The 17,500-nt window shown below is 40.0% G+C and overlaps 3 protein-coding genes across 8 annotated transcripts in view; 1 reads left to right on the forward strand and 2 right to left on the reverse strand.

Moving 5' to 3' along the window:
• The window catches only part of LOC125138519, a 6,663-nt gene extending 3,846 nt beyond the window's left edge, over positions 1-2,817 (forward strand). For 2 of the 3 annotated variants that reach the window (XM_047799978.1, XM_047799977.1), the window contains exons 6-13: positions 269-331; positions 429-515; positions 728-751; positions 863-952; positions 1,790-1,837; positions 1,921-1,992; positions 2,180-2,212; positions 2,541-2,817. In XM_047799978.1, the coding sequence (XP_047655934.1) occupies positions 269-331; positions 429-515; positions 728-751; positions 863-952; positions 1,790-1,837; positions 1,921-1,992; positions 2,180-2,212; positions 2,541-2,593 (470 nt within the window). In that variant the 3' untranslated portion in view covers positions 2,594-2,817. The remainder of the gene's footprint in view (positions 1-268; positions 332-428; positions 516-727; positions 752-862; positions 953-1,789; positions 1,838-1,920; positions 1,993-2,179; positions 2,213-2,540) is intronic. The other variant, XM_047799979.1, reaches the window with a different exon arrangement.
• Positions 2,818-7,325: 4,508 nt separating this feature from the next.
• ugt5e1 (UDP glucuronosyltransferase 5 family, polypeptide E1) lies at positions 7,326-13,305 on the reverse strand. 3 transcript variants are annotated; one of them, XM_047800202.1, is made up of 2 exons: positions 12,275-13,305; positions 7,326-9,516 (listed from the first exon to the last, which is right to left on the reverse strand). In XM_047800202.1, exon 2 carries the CDS (start codon positions 9,511-9,513, stop codon positions 8,005-8,007), a length of 1,509 nt encoding a protein of 502 aa, XP_047656158.1. In that variant the 5' UTR covers positions 9,514-9,516; positions 12,275-13,305; the 3' UTR covers positions 7,326-8,004. The 3 variants fall into 3 exon arrangements, with proteins under 3 accessions (XP_047656158.1, XP_047656160.1, XP_047656159.1); XM_047800204.1 differs by lacking the exon at positions 12,275-13,305 and adding an exon at positions 10,926-10,979; XM_047800203.1 differs by lacking the exon at positions 12,275-13,305 and adding an exon at positions 10,214-10,265.
• A 121-nt stretch (positions 13,306-13,426) lies between these two features.
• soat1 (sterol O-acyltransferase 1) overlaps positions 13,427-17,500 on the reverse strand; it is a 12,930-nt gene continuing 8,856 nt past the window's right edge. For both annotated transcript variants that reach the window (XM_047800200.1, XM_047800201.1), the window contains exons 13-16: positions 15,192-15,290; positions 14,957-15,092; positions 14,464-14,609; positions 13,427-14,097 (exon numbers count right to left, since the gene is read on the reverse strand). In XM_047800200.1, the coding sequence (XP_047656156.1) occupies positions 14,020-14,097; positions 14,464-14,609; positions 14,957-15,092; positions 15,192-15,290 (459 nt within the window). In that variant the 3' untranslated portion in view covers positions 13,427-14,019. The remainder of the gene's footprint in view (positions 14,098-14,463; positions 14,610-14,956; positions 15,093-15,191; positions 15,291-17,500) is intronic.

The following is a 17,500-nucleotide window of genomic DNA, read 5'->3' on the forward strand; positions in this document are numbered from 1 at the left end:
CTCACACACCCACAACACAACATACACACACACTCACACACACACACACACACACACACACACACACACACACACACACACACACACACACACACACAAACAAAATGTCACAGACTCAACAATTACACGATTTACTGTATAACAAATTTACATGAAGCACCTTCTGTACACGATCCGTTACTATAGAAACGATAACAATAATTTGAGCGTGTTGATGTTCAGCTGCTGTACAATAAAACGTTGTGTTCTTGTGTTCGTTCTCTTCTAGTTTGTTTTATCGATGCTTTTCTGGGAGACCATGACACGCCAACCTTCATGTCCAGTGATACAGGTCGATTTTTAAAAAATATGAATTCAATTTATAGTAAAAAAAAAATTGTTTTTAAAGGTTAAAATGATTATTTTTTTTAACCCTTTGTAATATTAAGGTTATATTTCATGCTGGATCAAAGAGACTTTAAGAGGATTCATCGGCTGCTTCGATGGCTACGATCTGATGACTTTGCAGAGTCTCCGTAAGTCTTTATGCTAATTTTTATAATTTTTATACATTTTTATAATTATAATATTTATAGTATTTAATTAATATTATTTACTTAATATTTAGTTAATATTTAGGTTGTTCACACTGTTTGATGATATGGCAGTAAAATGTAAAATTTCTAACCGAATTTCTCTTCATCAGTTTTATTGTAATATCTGATTTTTTTTCTTTTGGTCCTCACAGAACAACATTTTGCAGGCAGTCTCGGTAAACAATCAACTTTTCTGAGCTTGAGATTTATTCCTATAAAATTACAATCGATCTGTAATTTCTGTTCACATTTATTTTTCTGGGACGTTTTTTCCTCTTTGCTCTCAGAGAATTCTAACTGTTTTCTGAAGAAGTTTCCTTCCTTGAGCGAGAAATGCATTCCAGAGTCCATGCAGTTTTATGGTAAATTACCTCTAGGTACGATTTATTATTTGTCTCTGATGATGAAATGCTTTGAAGTTTCTTGATTGTGGAATGAGGGAATTTCATAGCATTGAGCATTTAGTGGGGGGGGGGGGGCACGGTGGCTTAGCGGTTAGCACGTTCGCTTCACACCTCCAGGGTCGGGGTTCGATTCCCACCTCCGCCTTGTGTGTGTGGAGTTTGCATGTTCTCCCCGTGCCTTGGGGGTTTCCTCCGGGTACTCCGGTTTCCTCCCCTGGTCCAAAGACATGCATGGTAGGTTGATTGGCATCTCTGGAAAATTGTCCGGAGTGTGTGAGTGTGTGAGTGAATGAGAGAGTGTGTGTGTGTGTGTGTGTGTGTGTGTGTGTGTGTGTGTGTGTGTGTGTGTGTGTGTGTGTGTGTGTGTGTGAGTGTGTGTGTGTGTTTGTGTGTGTGTGTGTGTGTGTATGTGTCTGTGTGTGTGTGTGTGTGTGTGTGTTTGTCTGTGTGTGTGTGTGTGTGTGTGTGTGTTTGTTTGTGTGTGAGTGAATGAGAGTGTGTGTGTGCCCTGTGATGGGTTGGCACTCCGTCCAGGGTGTATCCTGCCTCGATGCCCGATGACGCCTGAGATAGGCACAGGCTCCCCGTGACCCGAGAAGTTCGGATAAGCGGTAGAAGATGAATGAATGAGCATTTAGTGTAGAATCAGTAGCTCTGTGTGGGTGAAACATCTCAGGGGGCTCCGATTGTCCTCCGTACAACAGGAGCATAAAGTACATATTGATATTATAATGTTATAAATCTATATTATTAACTGGAGTATTCTAGTCTGTGTCTGAGAATTCTTTCTCTCTGGTTTCCTCCCAACAGGTAAACCGTCACTAGCTCAGTTACTGAGACTTGCTAACAGCAGGGAAGGTAAACACACTTAAACCTGGATGTAGATTGTATTTAAAACACGAAACACACCACATGTTTCATACAGGATTTGTTTTCTCCAGAATTTGGTGACTGTAGCACCATGTGGCTCGACACCTGGAACGAATGCACGCATGAGTCCTGGGATCTTCCTGGTAAATGACATCATGGGCAGTTAATATGGAAAGCTTTATTTCAGCTGCTTATTTTAAGCAGAATTTGCCCTCATCACTGTGTGTTTTGTGTCTGTTGTTTTGTTTGTGTGTGTGTGTGTGTGTGTGTGTGTGTGTGTGTGTGTGTGTGTGTGTGTGTGTGTGTGTGTGTGTGTGTGTGTGTGTGAAGGTGCCAACAGAACCCTCCCAACCGTGGCGAAAGGTAAAAGTCACTTCTGAAGGATCTCACAGTGAAATAAGAACTGATTTTTTTATTTATTTATTTATTTATTTATTTATTTATTTATTTATTTATTTATTTATTTATTTATTTATTTGGCACTTTCGTGTTTGAGTTTTACTGAAATTTAAATAAATTAAATATTCACTTTGCATGTTTTCCCCCAATTTGAATAAAAAAATCAACACAAAAAATAATAATTATTGCTTTTATTCTTCTTCTTATAATGACTAGAATTCTAATTCATGAGGTACTAGTTATTAATTACCAGGTACTAACTAGTTATGTTCGACTCTCTCTCATTCTTTAGATGTGTACGTCTGTGGCATTCATGAGATGATCGCAGCAACTGCAAAGTGTTGATTATAACGAGGATGTGACCTTTCTATGACCCAATTAGAAAGTAGATCATCATCAATATCTACTGATCGTGTGGGGTGTTGGGTTATTGGGCTGTGGTTTAAACATTTAATCGTCTTTATCTGGGCTGAGTTTTGATTTTTGTCTTCTGTTTGCTGTATATTTGTAAACGAGGACTCGTCCTCAGTGTGTCCTGAGGTTTAAATAAATAAAATAAAATCACTGACTGTGAGGTTTACATTCTGGATTCCTGGTGCACCTAGTGGTCAGACATGGGAACTACAACAAGCCCTAATAGAGGGGCAGGATTCATTATTGTGTATCTCACACACGGTCACCATGGTGATGAGAAACACTCCTGTATTAAACACATCTGACTTTCTTTTTAAAAACCTGATTCAAAATCTAGAGTAAGTTTATATTATGTATTATATTATATTTCTATGTTTATCCAAAAAGCTTAAAAAGCAAATGTTATTACTTAACATCATTAATAAAATATTACTAGATATTAGCTTAGATTCAGTGAGTCAATTCCTCAAGACTTTGTATATTGCAGTATAGTACAGTATGATATAGTAAAATGTTGTACAGTATAGTGTAGTGTATTATAGTGTAGTATAGTATAATGTATAGTGTATAGTATAGTGTAGTGTATTATAGTGTAGTATAGTATAATGTATAGTGTATAGTATAGTGTAGTGTATTATAGTGTAGTATAGTATAGTATAGTATCATTTTGTATAGTATAGTATAGTATCATTTTGTATAGTATAGTGTAGTGTAGTATAGTATAGTATAGTATAGTATAGTATAATGTATAGTGTATAGTATAGTGTAGTGTAGTATAGTATCATGTTGTATAGTATAGTATAGTATAGTATAGTGTAGCCTAATGTAATATAGTATAATGTAGTATAGTATATAATATAGTATAGTGTAGTATAGTATAATGTTGTATAGTATATAGTGTATTGTATAGTGTAGTATAGTATAGTATAATGTAGTGGAGTATAGTGTAGTGTAATGTAGTGTAGTATAGTGTAATGTAGTGTAGTATAGTGTAGTATAGTGTAGTGTAGTGTAGTATAGTGTAGTGAAGTATAATGTAGTGTAGTATAATGTAGTATAGTATATTATAGTGTAGTATAGTGTAGTATAGTATAGTATAGTATAGTGTAGTATAGTGTAGTATAGTATAGTATAGTGTAGTATAGTGTAGTGTAGTATAGTGTAGTGTAGTGTAGTATAGTGTAGTGAAGTATAATGTAGTGTAGTATAATGTAGTATAGTATATTATAGTGTAGTATAGTGTAGTATAGTATAGTATAGTATAGTATAGTGTAGTATAGTGTAGTGTAGTATAGTATAGTATAGTATAGTGTAGTATAGTATAGTATAGTATAGTATAGTGTAGTATAGTGTAGTGTAGTATAGTATAGTATAGTGTAGTATAGTGTAGTGTAGTATAGTGTAGTATAGTGTAGTATAGTATAGTATAGTGTAGTGTAGTGTAGTATAGTGTAGTGTAGTGTAGTATAGTATAGTGTAGTATAGTGTGCTATAGTGTAGTGTAGTATAGTATAGTGTAGTGTAGTGTAGTGTAGTATAGTATAGTATAGTGTAGTGTAGTGTAGTATAGTATAGTGTAGTGTAGTATAGTGTGCTATAGTGTAGTGTAGTATAGTGTAGTGTAGTGTAGTATAGTATAGTATAGTATAGTGCAGTGTAGTATAGTATAGTATAGTGTAGTGTAGTATAGTGTAGTGTAGTGTAGTATAGTGTGCTATAGTGTAGTGTAGTATAGTGTAGTGTAGTATAGTGTAGTATAGTGTAGTGTAGTATAGTGTAGTGTAGTATAGTGTAGTATAGTGTAGTGTAGTATAGTGTAGTGTAGTATAGTGTAGTGTAGTATAGTGTAGTGTAGTATAGTGTAGTGTAGTATAGTGTAGTGTAGTGTCCTATAGTGTAGTATACTATAGTATAGTGTAGTGTAGTGTAGTATAGTATAGTGTAGTATAGTGTAGTGTAGTATAGTGTGCTATAGTGTAGTGTAGTGTAGTATTGTGTAGTATAGTGTAATATAGTATAGTGTAGTATAGTGTAGTGTAGTATTGTGTAGTATAGTGTAATATAGTATAGTGTAATATAGTATAGTGTAGTATAGTGTAGTGTAGTATTGTGTAGTATAGTGTAATATAGTATAGTGTAGTATAGTGTAGTATAGTGTAGTGTAGTGTAGTATAGTATAGTGTAGAATAGTATAGTGTAGAGTTGTGTAGTATATTATAGTATAGTATAGTGTAGTATAGTGTAGTATGGTGTAGTGTAGTATAGTATAGCATAGTGTAGTATAGTATAGTATAGTGTAGTATAGTGTAGTATGGTGTAGTGTAGTATAGTATAGCATAGTGTAGTATAGTATAGTATAGTGTAGTATAGTGTAGTGTAGTGTTATATAGTATAGTATAGTGTAGTGTAGTATAGTGTAGTGTAGTGTAGTATAGTGTAGTATAGTGTAGTGTAGTATAGTATAGTGTAGTGTAGTATAGTATAGTGTAGTATAGTGTAGTGTAGTATAGTATAGTATAGTGTAGTATAGTGTAGTATAGTGTAGTGTAGTATAGTATAGTGTAGTATAATGTAGTGAAGTATAGTGTAGTATAGTGTAGTATAGTAGGGTATAGTGTAGTGTAGTGTAGTATAATGTAGTATAGTATAGTATAGTATAGTGTAGTGTAGTGTAGTGTAGTATAGTGTAGTATAGTGTAGTGTAGTATAGTATAGTATAGTGTAGTGTAGTGTAGTATAGTGTAGTGTAGTATAGTATAGTATAGTGTAGTATAATGTGGTGAAGTATAGTCTAGTATAGTGTAGTATAGTATAGTATAGTATGGTATAGTGTAGTATAGTGTAATATAATGTAGTGAAGTATAGTGTAGTATAATGTAGTGAAGTATAGTGTAGTATAGTGTAGTATAGTATAGTATAGTGTAGTATAGTATAGTTTAGTATAGTGTAGTATAGTGTAGTGTAGTGTAGTATAGTATAGTATAGTGTAGTATAATGTAGTATAGTATAGTATAGTATAGTATAGTATAGTATAGTGTAGTATAGTGTAATATAATGTAGTGAAGTATAGTGTAGTATAATGTAGTGAAGTATAGTGTAGTATAATGTAGTGAAGTATAGTGTAGTATAGTATAGTGTAGTGTAGTATAGTGTAGTATAGTATAGTGTAGTGTAGTATAATGTAGTGAAGTATAGTGTAGTGTAGTGTAGTGTAGTATAGTGTAGTGTAGTATAATGTAGTGTAGTATAATGTAGTGTAGTATAATGTAGTGTAGTATAATGTAGTGAAGTTTGGGCTCTGACATGTACTTAAGTAAAAAGTCACCGTTACTACTACCTGTTTAGTGTCATGCTGGGAACTGGACGTCATGTTTTATATATATATATAATTTTGGAGTGTGCTGATGGATATTTGTGTTCATCAGCCACAAGAGTGTTACGAAAGTCAGGCACTGATGTAGGTGATGTAGGGTGGAGTCAGCGTTCACATTCATCCCAGAGGTGTTCAGTAGGGATGAGATCAGAAAACAACCACATATAGCAGGAGAGGTCAGGTGACCCAATACTTTTGGAAATATAATGTATACCAAGTGTATCACCAAGGCCATATCCCAAACTGTAGGGAGATTCCAGCTCTGTGCTTCAAAACAACTCAAAATTATTGTGATGTTTTACAAAAGACAAAATTAATGTTAATTAAATTAAGCACTTGGTGTTTTTTGGGTTGACACAATTCACAACGCATTCGCCAGGAATCCTTTGTGACGCCGATTATTACAAACATCTCCCTCATATATGGCCATGTGTGTTCAGGAATGTCCTCGTTGTTAGTTACTTTAACATCGGTGACTCCCTCTGAATGAACATTAGCTATTCCTTTTGTAGGCGCTGCTCATTGTTAGCTCCGCTATCCTTAGTCTATGTCTGATAGCCAGTAAATAATACAGTACACCAGTCACATGGGGAAAAAGCCGCACAATGATAGGATGATAGGCTGGAAACAGCGTCCAATGAGAAGGAATAATACTAACACATTAACTCATTTCGGCCGCCTGTATCCGGGATCTTGTCCTTTCGGTCGTGACCCAAAGCTCATGACCATAGGTGAGGGTAGGAACGTAGACCGACTGGTAAATAGAGAGCTTTGCCTTGCAGTTCAGCTCTTTCTTCACCACAACAGACCGGTATATCGACCACATCACTGCAGAAGATACACCGATCCGCCTGTCGATCTCCCGCTCCGTCCTTCCCTCACTCGTGAACAAGACCCCAAGATACTTAAACCCTTCCACTTGAGGCAGGAGCTCTCCACCAACCTGAATCTCTCCTCTAATAAATGAGGACCTCATTAAACATTAAACAAAGGGCTGAAAACACACGAGCAGTGTTAGTGGTAGCTCAGGGGTTCAACTGTAGGACCACCGAGTTCAGATCCCAGGAGCACCACTGCCACTGATCAGGAGTGTGAGTTAAACGCAAGACTCTCAGACACGAGCGTCTGCTAAAGTACGTGTGAGTGACAACCAAAACTTTCCTCTAAGATGTCATGAGGTGTTGGTTTACACAAGGCCTGGGAGTGATGACGAGCTGTTTCCGTCACTACAGCGATCTCTCACAAACTCTTATAAGTAAAAGACTTCAACACTTTAACACGTTACACACATTAAACATTCACACCAACCTTTAATCACACAGGGGTTTATTCATACAATAATCTACAAGCAGTGATGTTCAGAAAGTAACGTGAAAAATCTCACAGGTTTCACATTATGACATGTTTCTCAGTGATCATGTCTGTAATATATATGTGTAATTATTCATTCATTCATTCATTCATCTTCTACCGCTTATCCGAACTTCTCGGGTCACGGGGAGCCTGTGCCTATCTCAGGCGTCATCGGGCATCGAGGCAGGATACACCCTGGACGGAGTGCCAACCCATCACAGGGCACACACACACACTCTGATTCACACACACACACACACACACACACACACACACACACACACACACACACACACACACACACACACACACTACGGATGCTTTTATCTTTCCTATGATTCTTCATCTGCAGCATCCAGAGCTGATTACATTAACAGACAGATGTTAAATACAGAAGTGAATTTAGTTCCATCAGATTTTTACCTATTTACTGATTACATGACAATAATATTAATATGTATAATTATATCTGAGGGCTTTGTGAACATCAGCAAACATCTGAGGAGTTCTGACAGAGGTCAGAAATCTCTCAGCTCTTACTGCTGCTTGACTTTGCTCCTTCTCTCCAGCACCTTAACCAGAGTCTTACAGATCAGCCCAAAAAGCAGGAATAAGATCATAAACACTGAAATGCAAAAATGTCCACATTATAATATGCAAACCAGGACATCTTATATGACTCGGTGTGCAAATGAGCTGCAACTTTATGCCTCATGACAAATTCCAACCAGAAGATGATGCTGTCCATCGGTTTTAGTGGCGTGTCATGATGTAGAGAGGAAATCTTACGCATGTTCTCCATGTAGGGCTGCTTTTCATCCACGATGTTCTGAAGAGATCGAGTCAGTGCATCAACATCCAGTTCGGTGACCTCCAGAACTTCTGCTATGCCTTTAGCTTTCAGACGTACCACGTTGTCAAACTGGTCCAGGATCAGTGGTATGGCCAAGATCGGGACTCCATGATAGATGGCCTCGTAGATACCATTTGTTCCTCCGTGAGTTATGAAAACCTTCGTTTTGGGATGTCCAAGAAGATCATTTTGTGGAATCCAGTCTAATATTAGTGTGTTGTTGCCCACTGTGGAAGGTTTTGGTCCTCCATGACGCCACACGACCTTCTGCGGTAGACGAGCGTTGGCAGAGGCAAAGATTTCAGATAGATTGAAGTCCAAACCTTCAAACCGAGTTCCAAAACACATGACGATGACACCATGTTCCCCTGAAGTCTGCATGAACAGCTCCAACTCATCAGGTAAAGGACTGGAAGGCTTGCACTGAAATCCCCCGACGTACGCCACGTTCGGCATCGTGGGCCGAGGAAACTCGAAGGCAAAATCTACTCGCATGAGCCACAGATCTGCACCTTGTGTGAGGGAGAAAATATCAGCCTTTGGATCGATAAACTCAGATACGAGAGCCTGAAAAGCCGGTCTAGTGATCATGTGATCCAAATACTGGATGAGAGAATGATGCCACAAATTCTTCAGTCTGTCTCTGAAGGTCATTCTGTCACTCAGTTCAGATCCAAATGTTGGAATGTATGAAAGAGGAGAAGGTGCGATTGCAAAGTGTGCTTCTCTGGACATTATCCAGCGGACATTCAGCACTATCGGTAGACCCAAGTACGACCCCAGGACAACTCCGCTTCCATAAAACGGATCCGTCAACATCAAATCAAACTTGGCGTTTTGGAGATTTTTTATTAAGGTTTTATCCTCCAATATGGTCCTTAACATTTCTGCACTCACTCGGTTACCTTGCTCCATAAGGTTAAAAAACGTTTGATACGCAGCTATCAGGGCAAGAACGGACCATTTACTTCTTCTGCTTTCGATAGTGTTCTTCAAGAGCAACGCCGTTTGGTCAGGTTTATCCAGGTTTATCGCTTCAGAGACCCGGACGGTCAGTGATCTGTAGTGAGGAGCATTTTCAGGAACCTGTAAACTCATAGAAGAACGTACAACTGTCAGTTCGTGACCTCGTCTATGTAGTTCCTTCAGGATGATGTTCATGTTGACCCAGCGACTTCCTTCTACCGGATACACCAGGATGTTTCCTGCACTGGTGAGAGACGTTTGCGTCCACAGGAGGGCAGCAATGAGCGGTGCAGTGCGGTGGAACATCGTCTGAAAATAAGACACAATAACGTTGATAATAATGATTATTAAAGATGTAAAGAATGTAAAGAATTAACTGAAACAAATGTTTACTGGAAATAAAAGTACAACAGACAGAAATACAAAAGAATAGCAATTTGACAATAAACTAGTTAGTAGAGTAAACTTAATAAATGAACGCCTCTCCGCTGGTGTTCCACAAGGCTTAGTACTCGGTCCTTTTCTCACTATAAATGATCTGTTCTTGAGGTCATGACCCCACATGGGGTTCCTGTCACTGCTGCCCTGATGACACTTAACCTATCCTCTGCTCACTCAGACGCTCATGTTTCTGCACAGGTCTGTCATACATCTCATTTACATTTACATTTACAGCATGTGACAGACCCCTTATCCAGAGCGACGTACATAAGTGCTTAAATCTCTAACACTGAATACATTAATGCTGCTCACTAGGTTACATACTTAAGATACCATGAGTTTAAAACATTTGTTCAAAGTTACGATGAAAAAGTGTCAAAAGTTTTTTTTTTAAATGCAAAAGATAAGGAAAGAAGTGCTAGTTGAAGTGTTTCCTGAATAAGTAGGTCTTCAACCGCCGCTTGAAAATATCCAGTGCCTCAGCTGTCCGGAACTCTAGGGGAAGTTCATTCCACCAACTTGGTGCCAGAACAGAGAAGAGTCTTGTAGTATACTTGCCTCTTACCCTGAGAGATGGTGGAACCAGTCGAGCAGTGCTGGTAGATCTGAGGTTACGGGGTGCAGTGCGAGGAATGATGAGGGCTTTGAGGTAAGAGGGAGCTGGTCCATTTTTGGCTTTGTAGGCCAGCATCAGGGTTTTGAATCGGATGCGTGCAGCTACCGGAAGCCAGTGGAGGGGTCGCAGCAGTGGGGGGGGGGGGGGGGTGCGAGAACTTTGGCAGGTTGAAAACAAACCATGCAGCTGCATTTTGGATCATTTGCAGTGTACGGATTGTGTTCATATGTAGACCTGCCAGCAGTGTGTCGCAGTAATCCAGTCTAGAAATGACAAGAGACTGAACAAGTACCTGGGCAGTCTGTGTGGGGAAAATGGCCGAATCCTTCTAATGTTGTAGAGAAGAAACTGACATGAGCGAGTCACATTAGGGACATGAGTGGACAAGGACAGTTGATTGTCCTTGGTTACCCCAAGGTTGTGAGCTGTGGCTGAAGGGGAGATCAGATCGTTGTGCAGGGATACAGCAAGATCATGACCTGGGGAACGAGAAGATAAGTTGTGTATCATCAGCATAGCAGTGGTAAGAGAACCCATGTGATGAAATAACTTCACCAAGAGAGAGAGTATACAGGGAGAAAAGAAGAGGACCAAGTACTGAGCCCTGTGGGACACCAGTGGAGAGTCTGTGTGGAGCAGATGTCACTCCCCTCTATGTTACCTGATATGAGAATCCTTCCAGGTAGGAAGCAAACCATTCCCAAGCTGATCCGCAAATCCCAAGACTCTTGAGGGTGGATAAGAGAGTCTTATGGTTGACCGTATCAAACGCTGCTGAAAGGTCAAGGAGGATGAGGACGGATGACAGTTTGGCTGATCTAGCAGTATGTAGCTTCTCAGAGACATCCAAAAGGGCTGTCTCTGTAGAGTGAGCTGCTTTAAAGCCAGACTGTTGGGATCTTGGAGGTTGTTCTGTGAGAGATAGACAGACAGTTTATTATAGACAAGTGAGAGATAGACGAACAGTTGATCATGTCGGGCAGCTGAAAGTTAACGGAGCTGCTGCACATCCCTGGAGATGCATCTTCATGTCAAGCTCTTGTGATCTCCAAGCACTTTCAGATCTAACCATCTGTCACTGCACACAACCTCGGGCTAACATTTAAAGCACCGTTGGTTGCATCCACCAACCTCGAAGCTCTTATCACACATCTCTCTGCACTATCCTGATCCTGTAGCACCACTCAGATGATTCCTCAGATGATTCCTCAGCTCTGAGACCTACAGCAAAGCTCTCCTCTGTTCTGGGGTCTAGCTGGTGGAATGAACTTCTCCTAGTTTACCGAACAGCTGAGTTCCAACTGGGTCAAAGGTTACAGGGTTTTAATCAGCAGCCTGTATAATAATGACTACAGCAGGAGGACTGAACTTTCCCCTGTTCCTGTTGGTCACTTGGACACAGTTTCTGTCTGAATCTAAGTTAAAATTCTACTTGTTTATTTTACTTATAAGCAGGTTATAACTGTATTGTGAAGCCTTACTATAACTAGCATGACTTCTCATTATCTCGACTCAGAACTCAACATCACTGCATTAGTTCATTCTTTGCTCATGTTTACTGGCTGATCATTTTTTGACCTTTTTCCTGCCTAAATGTCTTTGGACTTTACACACAATTCTATCCTGAGGGCCAAATAAATCCCTCTGAATGCGAGTCCTCACTCTTTACCCCCTCTTTACCCCCTCACAGATGTCACATGTGGCTGTGAGTAAAGGTAAAAAAAGTTTCCTAGAACACTGTCAGTGATTTATAAGCAGATATTACACTGAAGGCATATTAACATTTTTAGTTCTCATACTGCATTTCACACAAACACACACACACTATATATATATATATATATATATATATATATATATATATATATATATATATATATATATATACACACCCCCCCCCACACACACATACATTATATATAAACACACACACACACACACACACACACACACACACACACACACACACACACACACACACATTTATTGAACATGAAGCTCAGGTTTTACCTGCTGGGTGAAGATCAGGGCCCGTATCCCTAAAGATTCTGAGAATCCTCTGAGAGCTCCTAACTTAACCTAAAAATTCCTTGCCAGGAGTTTTAGCTTAGAAGTGATTCCAGAACATTTTCAGTGAACTCTGAGCAAGGAATGGATGGAAAATCCTATCTTAGTGAGGAGGTGTGTTTGACCCCGTTGCTAGGTATGACTCATCATTTCAAAAGCCGTGATTGGTCGATCCTACAAGTTTAATGAGCAAAGGATTTACTTTCAAATCAATAAACATAATTATACACTCTAATCTTATGCAGACTGTAATTGTAAATAATATTTCACATCCAAGTAAATATCTGGAAAATGAATAGTAAGCTGTAGGGGTTATAGCCTAACATTAGAATCTAAAATATGTGAAAACTTAAGCTCATTACACCCTGTTCAAATAATGATTCGTGTCTTATTTGTTCATATTAATATCCTAGCTGGCATATTTTGTACTTTCACTCCCATATGGACCCCGCTGAAAACAAGATGGCCTGTCTCAGGGGGCTGTCCTTAATGAAGTAGAAATTACAGCGTTATAACTCAGTGTGGTCTTAACGAGGGTAACACGGCTCAGCTTTTATCGATGTCTGTGATTACTTTCTTCTCCGGTGTAATAGCGTTGTGGCGTCGAGTTGGTGAAGTAATTGCATCTCTAAGGAGATCCACCACAAACATGATTCCTGCACGATCCGATCTGTAGCGTCTCAATAATTCCCTGTCATCCAGTGTTTGCAGGACATCTCTTCTGCCTCCTCTGTTGGCCATTTTGTGCAGCTGCTTAGGGGAACTCCTAAGCCACTAAAAGTCCTCTTCCCTGCTCTTAGCAGATCTCGCCTTAGGAGCCCTTTTAAGCGCTAGGAATCTTGAGGAATAGCTTTTATATTAACTGGGATTTTCGTGTCACTTTTAGGGGAAATTCTAAGAAAACGTCATGACTCTGAGAATTTTCTTAGAATTTGGCCGCTAGGAGCCGCTTTTTGCACAAAAATTCTTTAGGGATACGAGCCTTGATCCACAGGAACTGCTGAAACAGTGTGTGTGTGTGTGTGTGTGTGTGTAATAAACACCAGTGATATATGTGTATCACCAAGACAGAGACAGAGGAATGATGTCCTGACATAACAGATGACCTTTTATTTCTTCTCTACATGATGACTTAGAGAAACTTTCAGACTTTTTACAGTATAAACTCAGGAGCTCCAGCACGAGCACCACAGTCTGTCTCTGGTCCAGAGCTGATCAGTAAAACTCATAATCACAACAGAGTTAGAATGATTCCTCATAAGAGCTCCATAATCATCACATCCTGGAGAATTAAAAACAATAAAAGTATTTACAATGAAAGGGTCACGTTAAGATCCCTGAGCAGAGGCCTGGTCCTGAAGTCCTGAACCTCATCAAGGTCACGAGGATCCAAAACTCCTACAGAGTCTCAGAAATACACTCGAGATGAAAAGCTGAAGCCTCCAAGAACTCGTCAGGAACCTTTTAGAAGAGTCTTCATGGTGTAACGGTCTCTGAAAAGCGTCAGCTTTCACCTCAAATATCAGAACAAAAGCAGCGCAGTAACGGACCTCGTATCGGTGCGACGTGTCTTTATATATAGATATGTATTAAAATATTTAATCCTTTCTGTTAAAACTGTTAAAATTCTGATTGTCACTCAAAGCGCTTGTGACTACAGTGCAAAAAACTGACAGAGTGTCAGAAGCTCAGGCGTCTCCTGCGGCGCGGCTGGTGCGGACGTAGCAGCTCCACGACCTCGGCTTCAGCAGGTCAAGAAAAGAAGGCTGAAAAAAATAAAAACAACACACATTCAGCATCAGAGCCAAGAGTAAAGAAAACGTCACCATGGCGATGGTTGCACATCTTTCTCATCCGTCTCTGTGAGTGAGCTGTTGCTATAGAAACCGTACTCACATAAATATTAAAAACTCTGATGTCAGAGCTGCTGTTGTAAAACATTAATCAACCCCTGAGGACCAATCACAACCCAGCACTCAGAAGTGCTATATATTTGGGCCTGAGGAGGAGGAGGAGGAGGAGGAGGAGGAGATGACGAAGAAAACAAAGAAGAAGAAGAAGAAGAAGAAGAAGAAGAAGAAGAAGAAGAATCTTTCCTTCTGAGGGGCAGTGCAGTATGTAGTGTTATTTACCTCCACTAGGGGGCAGTATTTGTGTGCATACCACTCCTGAGAGTAAAGGCACAGCAGAACGGCGAGACCCAGAAACAGAGCCGTCCACACGATGATGTTCCACACAGGTCCAGTTCTCCTGTCATGTAGGACGAAGTTAAACAGCACTGAGGGACACAAACAGCACAGAGACATAATAATAAACAACATGTCTCTCTCTCTCAATCTCTCTCTCTCTCTCTCTCTCTCTCTCTCTCTCTCTCTCTCATTCCCTGAATCTCTCTCTCTCTCTCTCAATCTCTCATTTTCTCTCTCTCTCAATCTCTCTGTCTCTCTCTCATTCTCTCATTCTCTCAATCTCTCTCTCCGTCTCTCTCTTTCTCTCTCTCTCTCTCTCTCTCTCAATATCTAATTTTCTCTCTCTCTCTCTCTCTCTCTCTCTCTCTCTCTCTCTCTCTCTCAATCTCTCTCTCTCTCTCTCATTCAGTTTATAAAATCTAAAATAAATCCTCACTTCCGAAGCACATGAAGAGACAGAAGAGGACGGGGTAGAAGAACCCGAAGCACACGGCCAGCACGTACTCGTGAACCACGGCCGAGACGGTGAAAACGACAAACATGGCGGTCGCTCGGAAACGTTTCCGAGTCATCTGTGGAGAGACGGACAGTTATAAATGGCTATAAATGTTCATTACCAGGTTAATAAACGTATAATAAACATTCTGATGTATTTCTGTTGTGTTTCTTACCCACAGGAGGTCCCGATACACGTAGCTGTAAAGCCAGTCGTGCACCACCACGTTCCAGGTGCGGTAGTAATTAGCAAAGGACGTCGAGTTCCACCAGTCCTGAAGTGTCATAGACTTTATGTCATTAATCAGTAATAAACAAAATCCATAATTATTCAGGCTGAACAGGTCGTATAGGTGTAGTAGGTTTACACACACCTTTACACACACACACACACACACACACACACACACACACACACACACTTATAGACCTTGTGTAGGTCTATAAGGGGTTATAATCATTACTACAGACTGTACTGGTAAACGTTTATAATGGGGTCTCAAAGCATGTTACATTTACATGGTGTGTAACAGTGTGTGTAACAGTGTGTGTGTAACAGTGTGTGTAACAGTGTGTGTAACAGTGTGTGTAACAGTGTGTGTAACAGTGTGTGTAAAGGTGTGTGTGTAACAGTGTGTGTAACAGTGTGTGTAAAGGTGTGTGTGTAACAGTGTGTGTAACAGTGTGTGTAACAGTGTGTGTAACAGAGTGTGTAAAGGTGTGTGTGTAACAGAGTGTGTAAAGGTGTGTGTAAAGGTGTGTGTGTAACAGTGTGTGTAACAGTGTGTGTAAAGGTGTGTGTGTAACAGTGTGTGTAAAGGTGTGTGTGTAAAGGTGTGTGTAAAAGTGTGTGTAAAGGTGTGTGTAACGGTGTGTGTGTAAAGGTGTGTGTGTAACAGTGTGTGTAAAGGTGTGTGTGTAAAGGTGTGTGTGTAAAGGTGTGTGTAACAGTGTGTGTAAAGGTGTGTGTAACAGTGTGTGTAAAGGTGTGTGTGTGTAAAGGTGTGTGTGTAACAGTGTGTGTAAAGGTGTGTGTGTAAAGGTGTGTGTAAAGGTGTGTGTGTGTGTAAAGGTGTGTGTAAAGGTGTGTGTGTAACAGTGTGTGTAAAGGTGTGTGTGTAACAGTGTGTGTAAAGGTGTGTGTGTAACAGTGTGTGTAAAGGTGTGTGTGTAACAGTGTGTGTAAAGGTGTGTGTGTAACAGTGTGTGTAAAGGTGTGTGTAAAAGTGTGTGTAAAGGTGTGTGTAAAGGTGTGTGTGTAAAGGTGTGTGTGTAAAGGTGTGTGTGTAACAGTGTGTGTAAAGGTGTGTGTGTAAAGGTGTGTGTGTAACAGTGTGTGTAAAGGTGTGTGTGTAAAGGTGTGTGTAAAGGTGTGTGTAAAGGTGTGTGTAAAAGTGTGTGTAAAGGTGTGTGTAAAGGTGTGTGTGTAAAGGTGTGTGTAAAAGTGTGTGTAAATGTGTGTGTAACAGTGTGTGTAAAGGTGTGTGTAAAGGTGTGTGTAACAGTGTGTGTAACAGTGTGTGTGTAAAGGTGTGTGTAACAGTGTGTGTAAAGGTGTGTGTAAAGGTGTGTGTAACAGTGTGTGTAAAAGTGTGTGTAAAGGTGTGTGTGACAGTGTGTGTAACAGTGTGTGTAAAGGTGTGTGTAACAGTGTGTGTAAAAGTGTGTGTAACAGTGTGTGTAAAGGTGTGTGTAAAGGTGTGTGTGTAAAGGTGTGTGTAACGGTGTGTGTAAAAGTCTGTAACAGTTTGTGTAAAGGTGTGTGTAACGGTGTGTACTGGTCTGTAGTGGTGTGTACTGGTGTGTAAAGGTGTGTACTGATCTGTACTGGTGTGTACCGGTGTGTACTGGTGTGTACCAGTGTGTACTGGTGTGTACTGGTCTGTACTGGTGTGTACTGGTGTGTAAAGGTGTGTACTGGTGTGTAAAGGTGTACTGGTCTGTACTGGTGTGTAAAGGTGTGTAAAGGTGTGTAAAGGTGTACTGGTGTGTACTGGTCTGTACTGGTGTGTAAAGGTGTGTACTGGTGTGTACTGGTGTGTAAAGGTGTGTACTGGTGTGTACTGGTGTGTACTGGTGTGTAAAGGTGTGTACTGGTGTGTACTGGTGTGTACTGGTGTGTAAAGGTGTGTACTGGTGTGTAAAGGTGTGTACTGGTGTGTACTGGTGTGTAAAGGTGTGTACTGGTGTGTAAAGGTGTGTACTGGTCTGTACTGGTCTGTACTGGTGTGTAAAGGTGTACTGGTGTGTACTGGTGTGTAAAGGTGTACTGGTGTGTACCGGTGTGTACTGGTGTGTACCAGTGTGTACTGGTGTGTACTGGTGTGTAAAGGTGTGTACTGGTGTGTAAAGGTGTGTACTGGTGTGTAAAGGTGTGTACTGGTGTGTACTGGTCTGTACTGGTGTGTAAAGGTGTACTGGTCTGTACTGGTCTGTACTGGTGTGTAAAGGTGTACTGGTCTGTACTGGTCTGTACTGGTGTGTA

This window comes from Tachysurus fulvidraco, chromosome 14 (assembly GCF_022655615.1).
Source record: "Tachysurus fulvidraco isolate hzauxx_2018 chromosome 14, HZAU_PFXX_2.0, whole genome shotgun sequence".
NCBI lineage: Eukaryota > Metazoa > Chordata > Actinopteri > Siluriformes > Bagridae > Tachysurus > Tachysurus fulvidraco.

What these genes read in the sequence shown, in the direction of transcription:
- ugt5e1 (XM_047800202.1), bottom strand. Translation starts at nt 9,513, where the DNA reads ATGTTCCACCGCACTGCACCGCTCATTGCTGCCCTCCTGTGGACGCAA.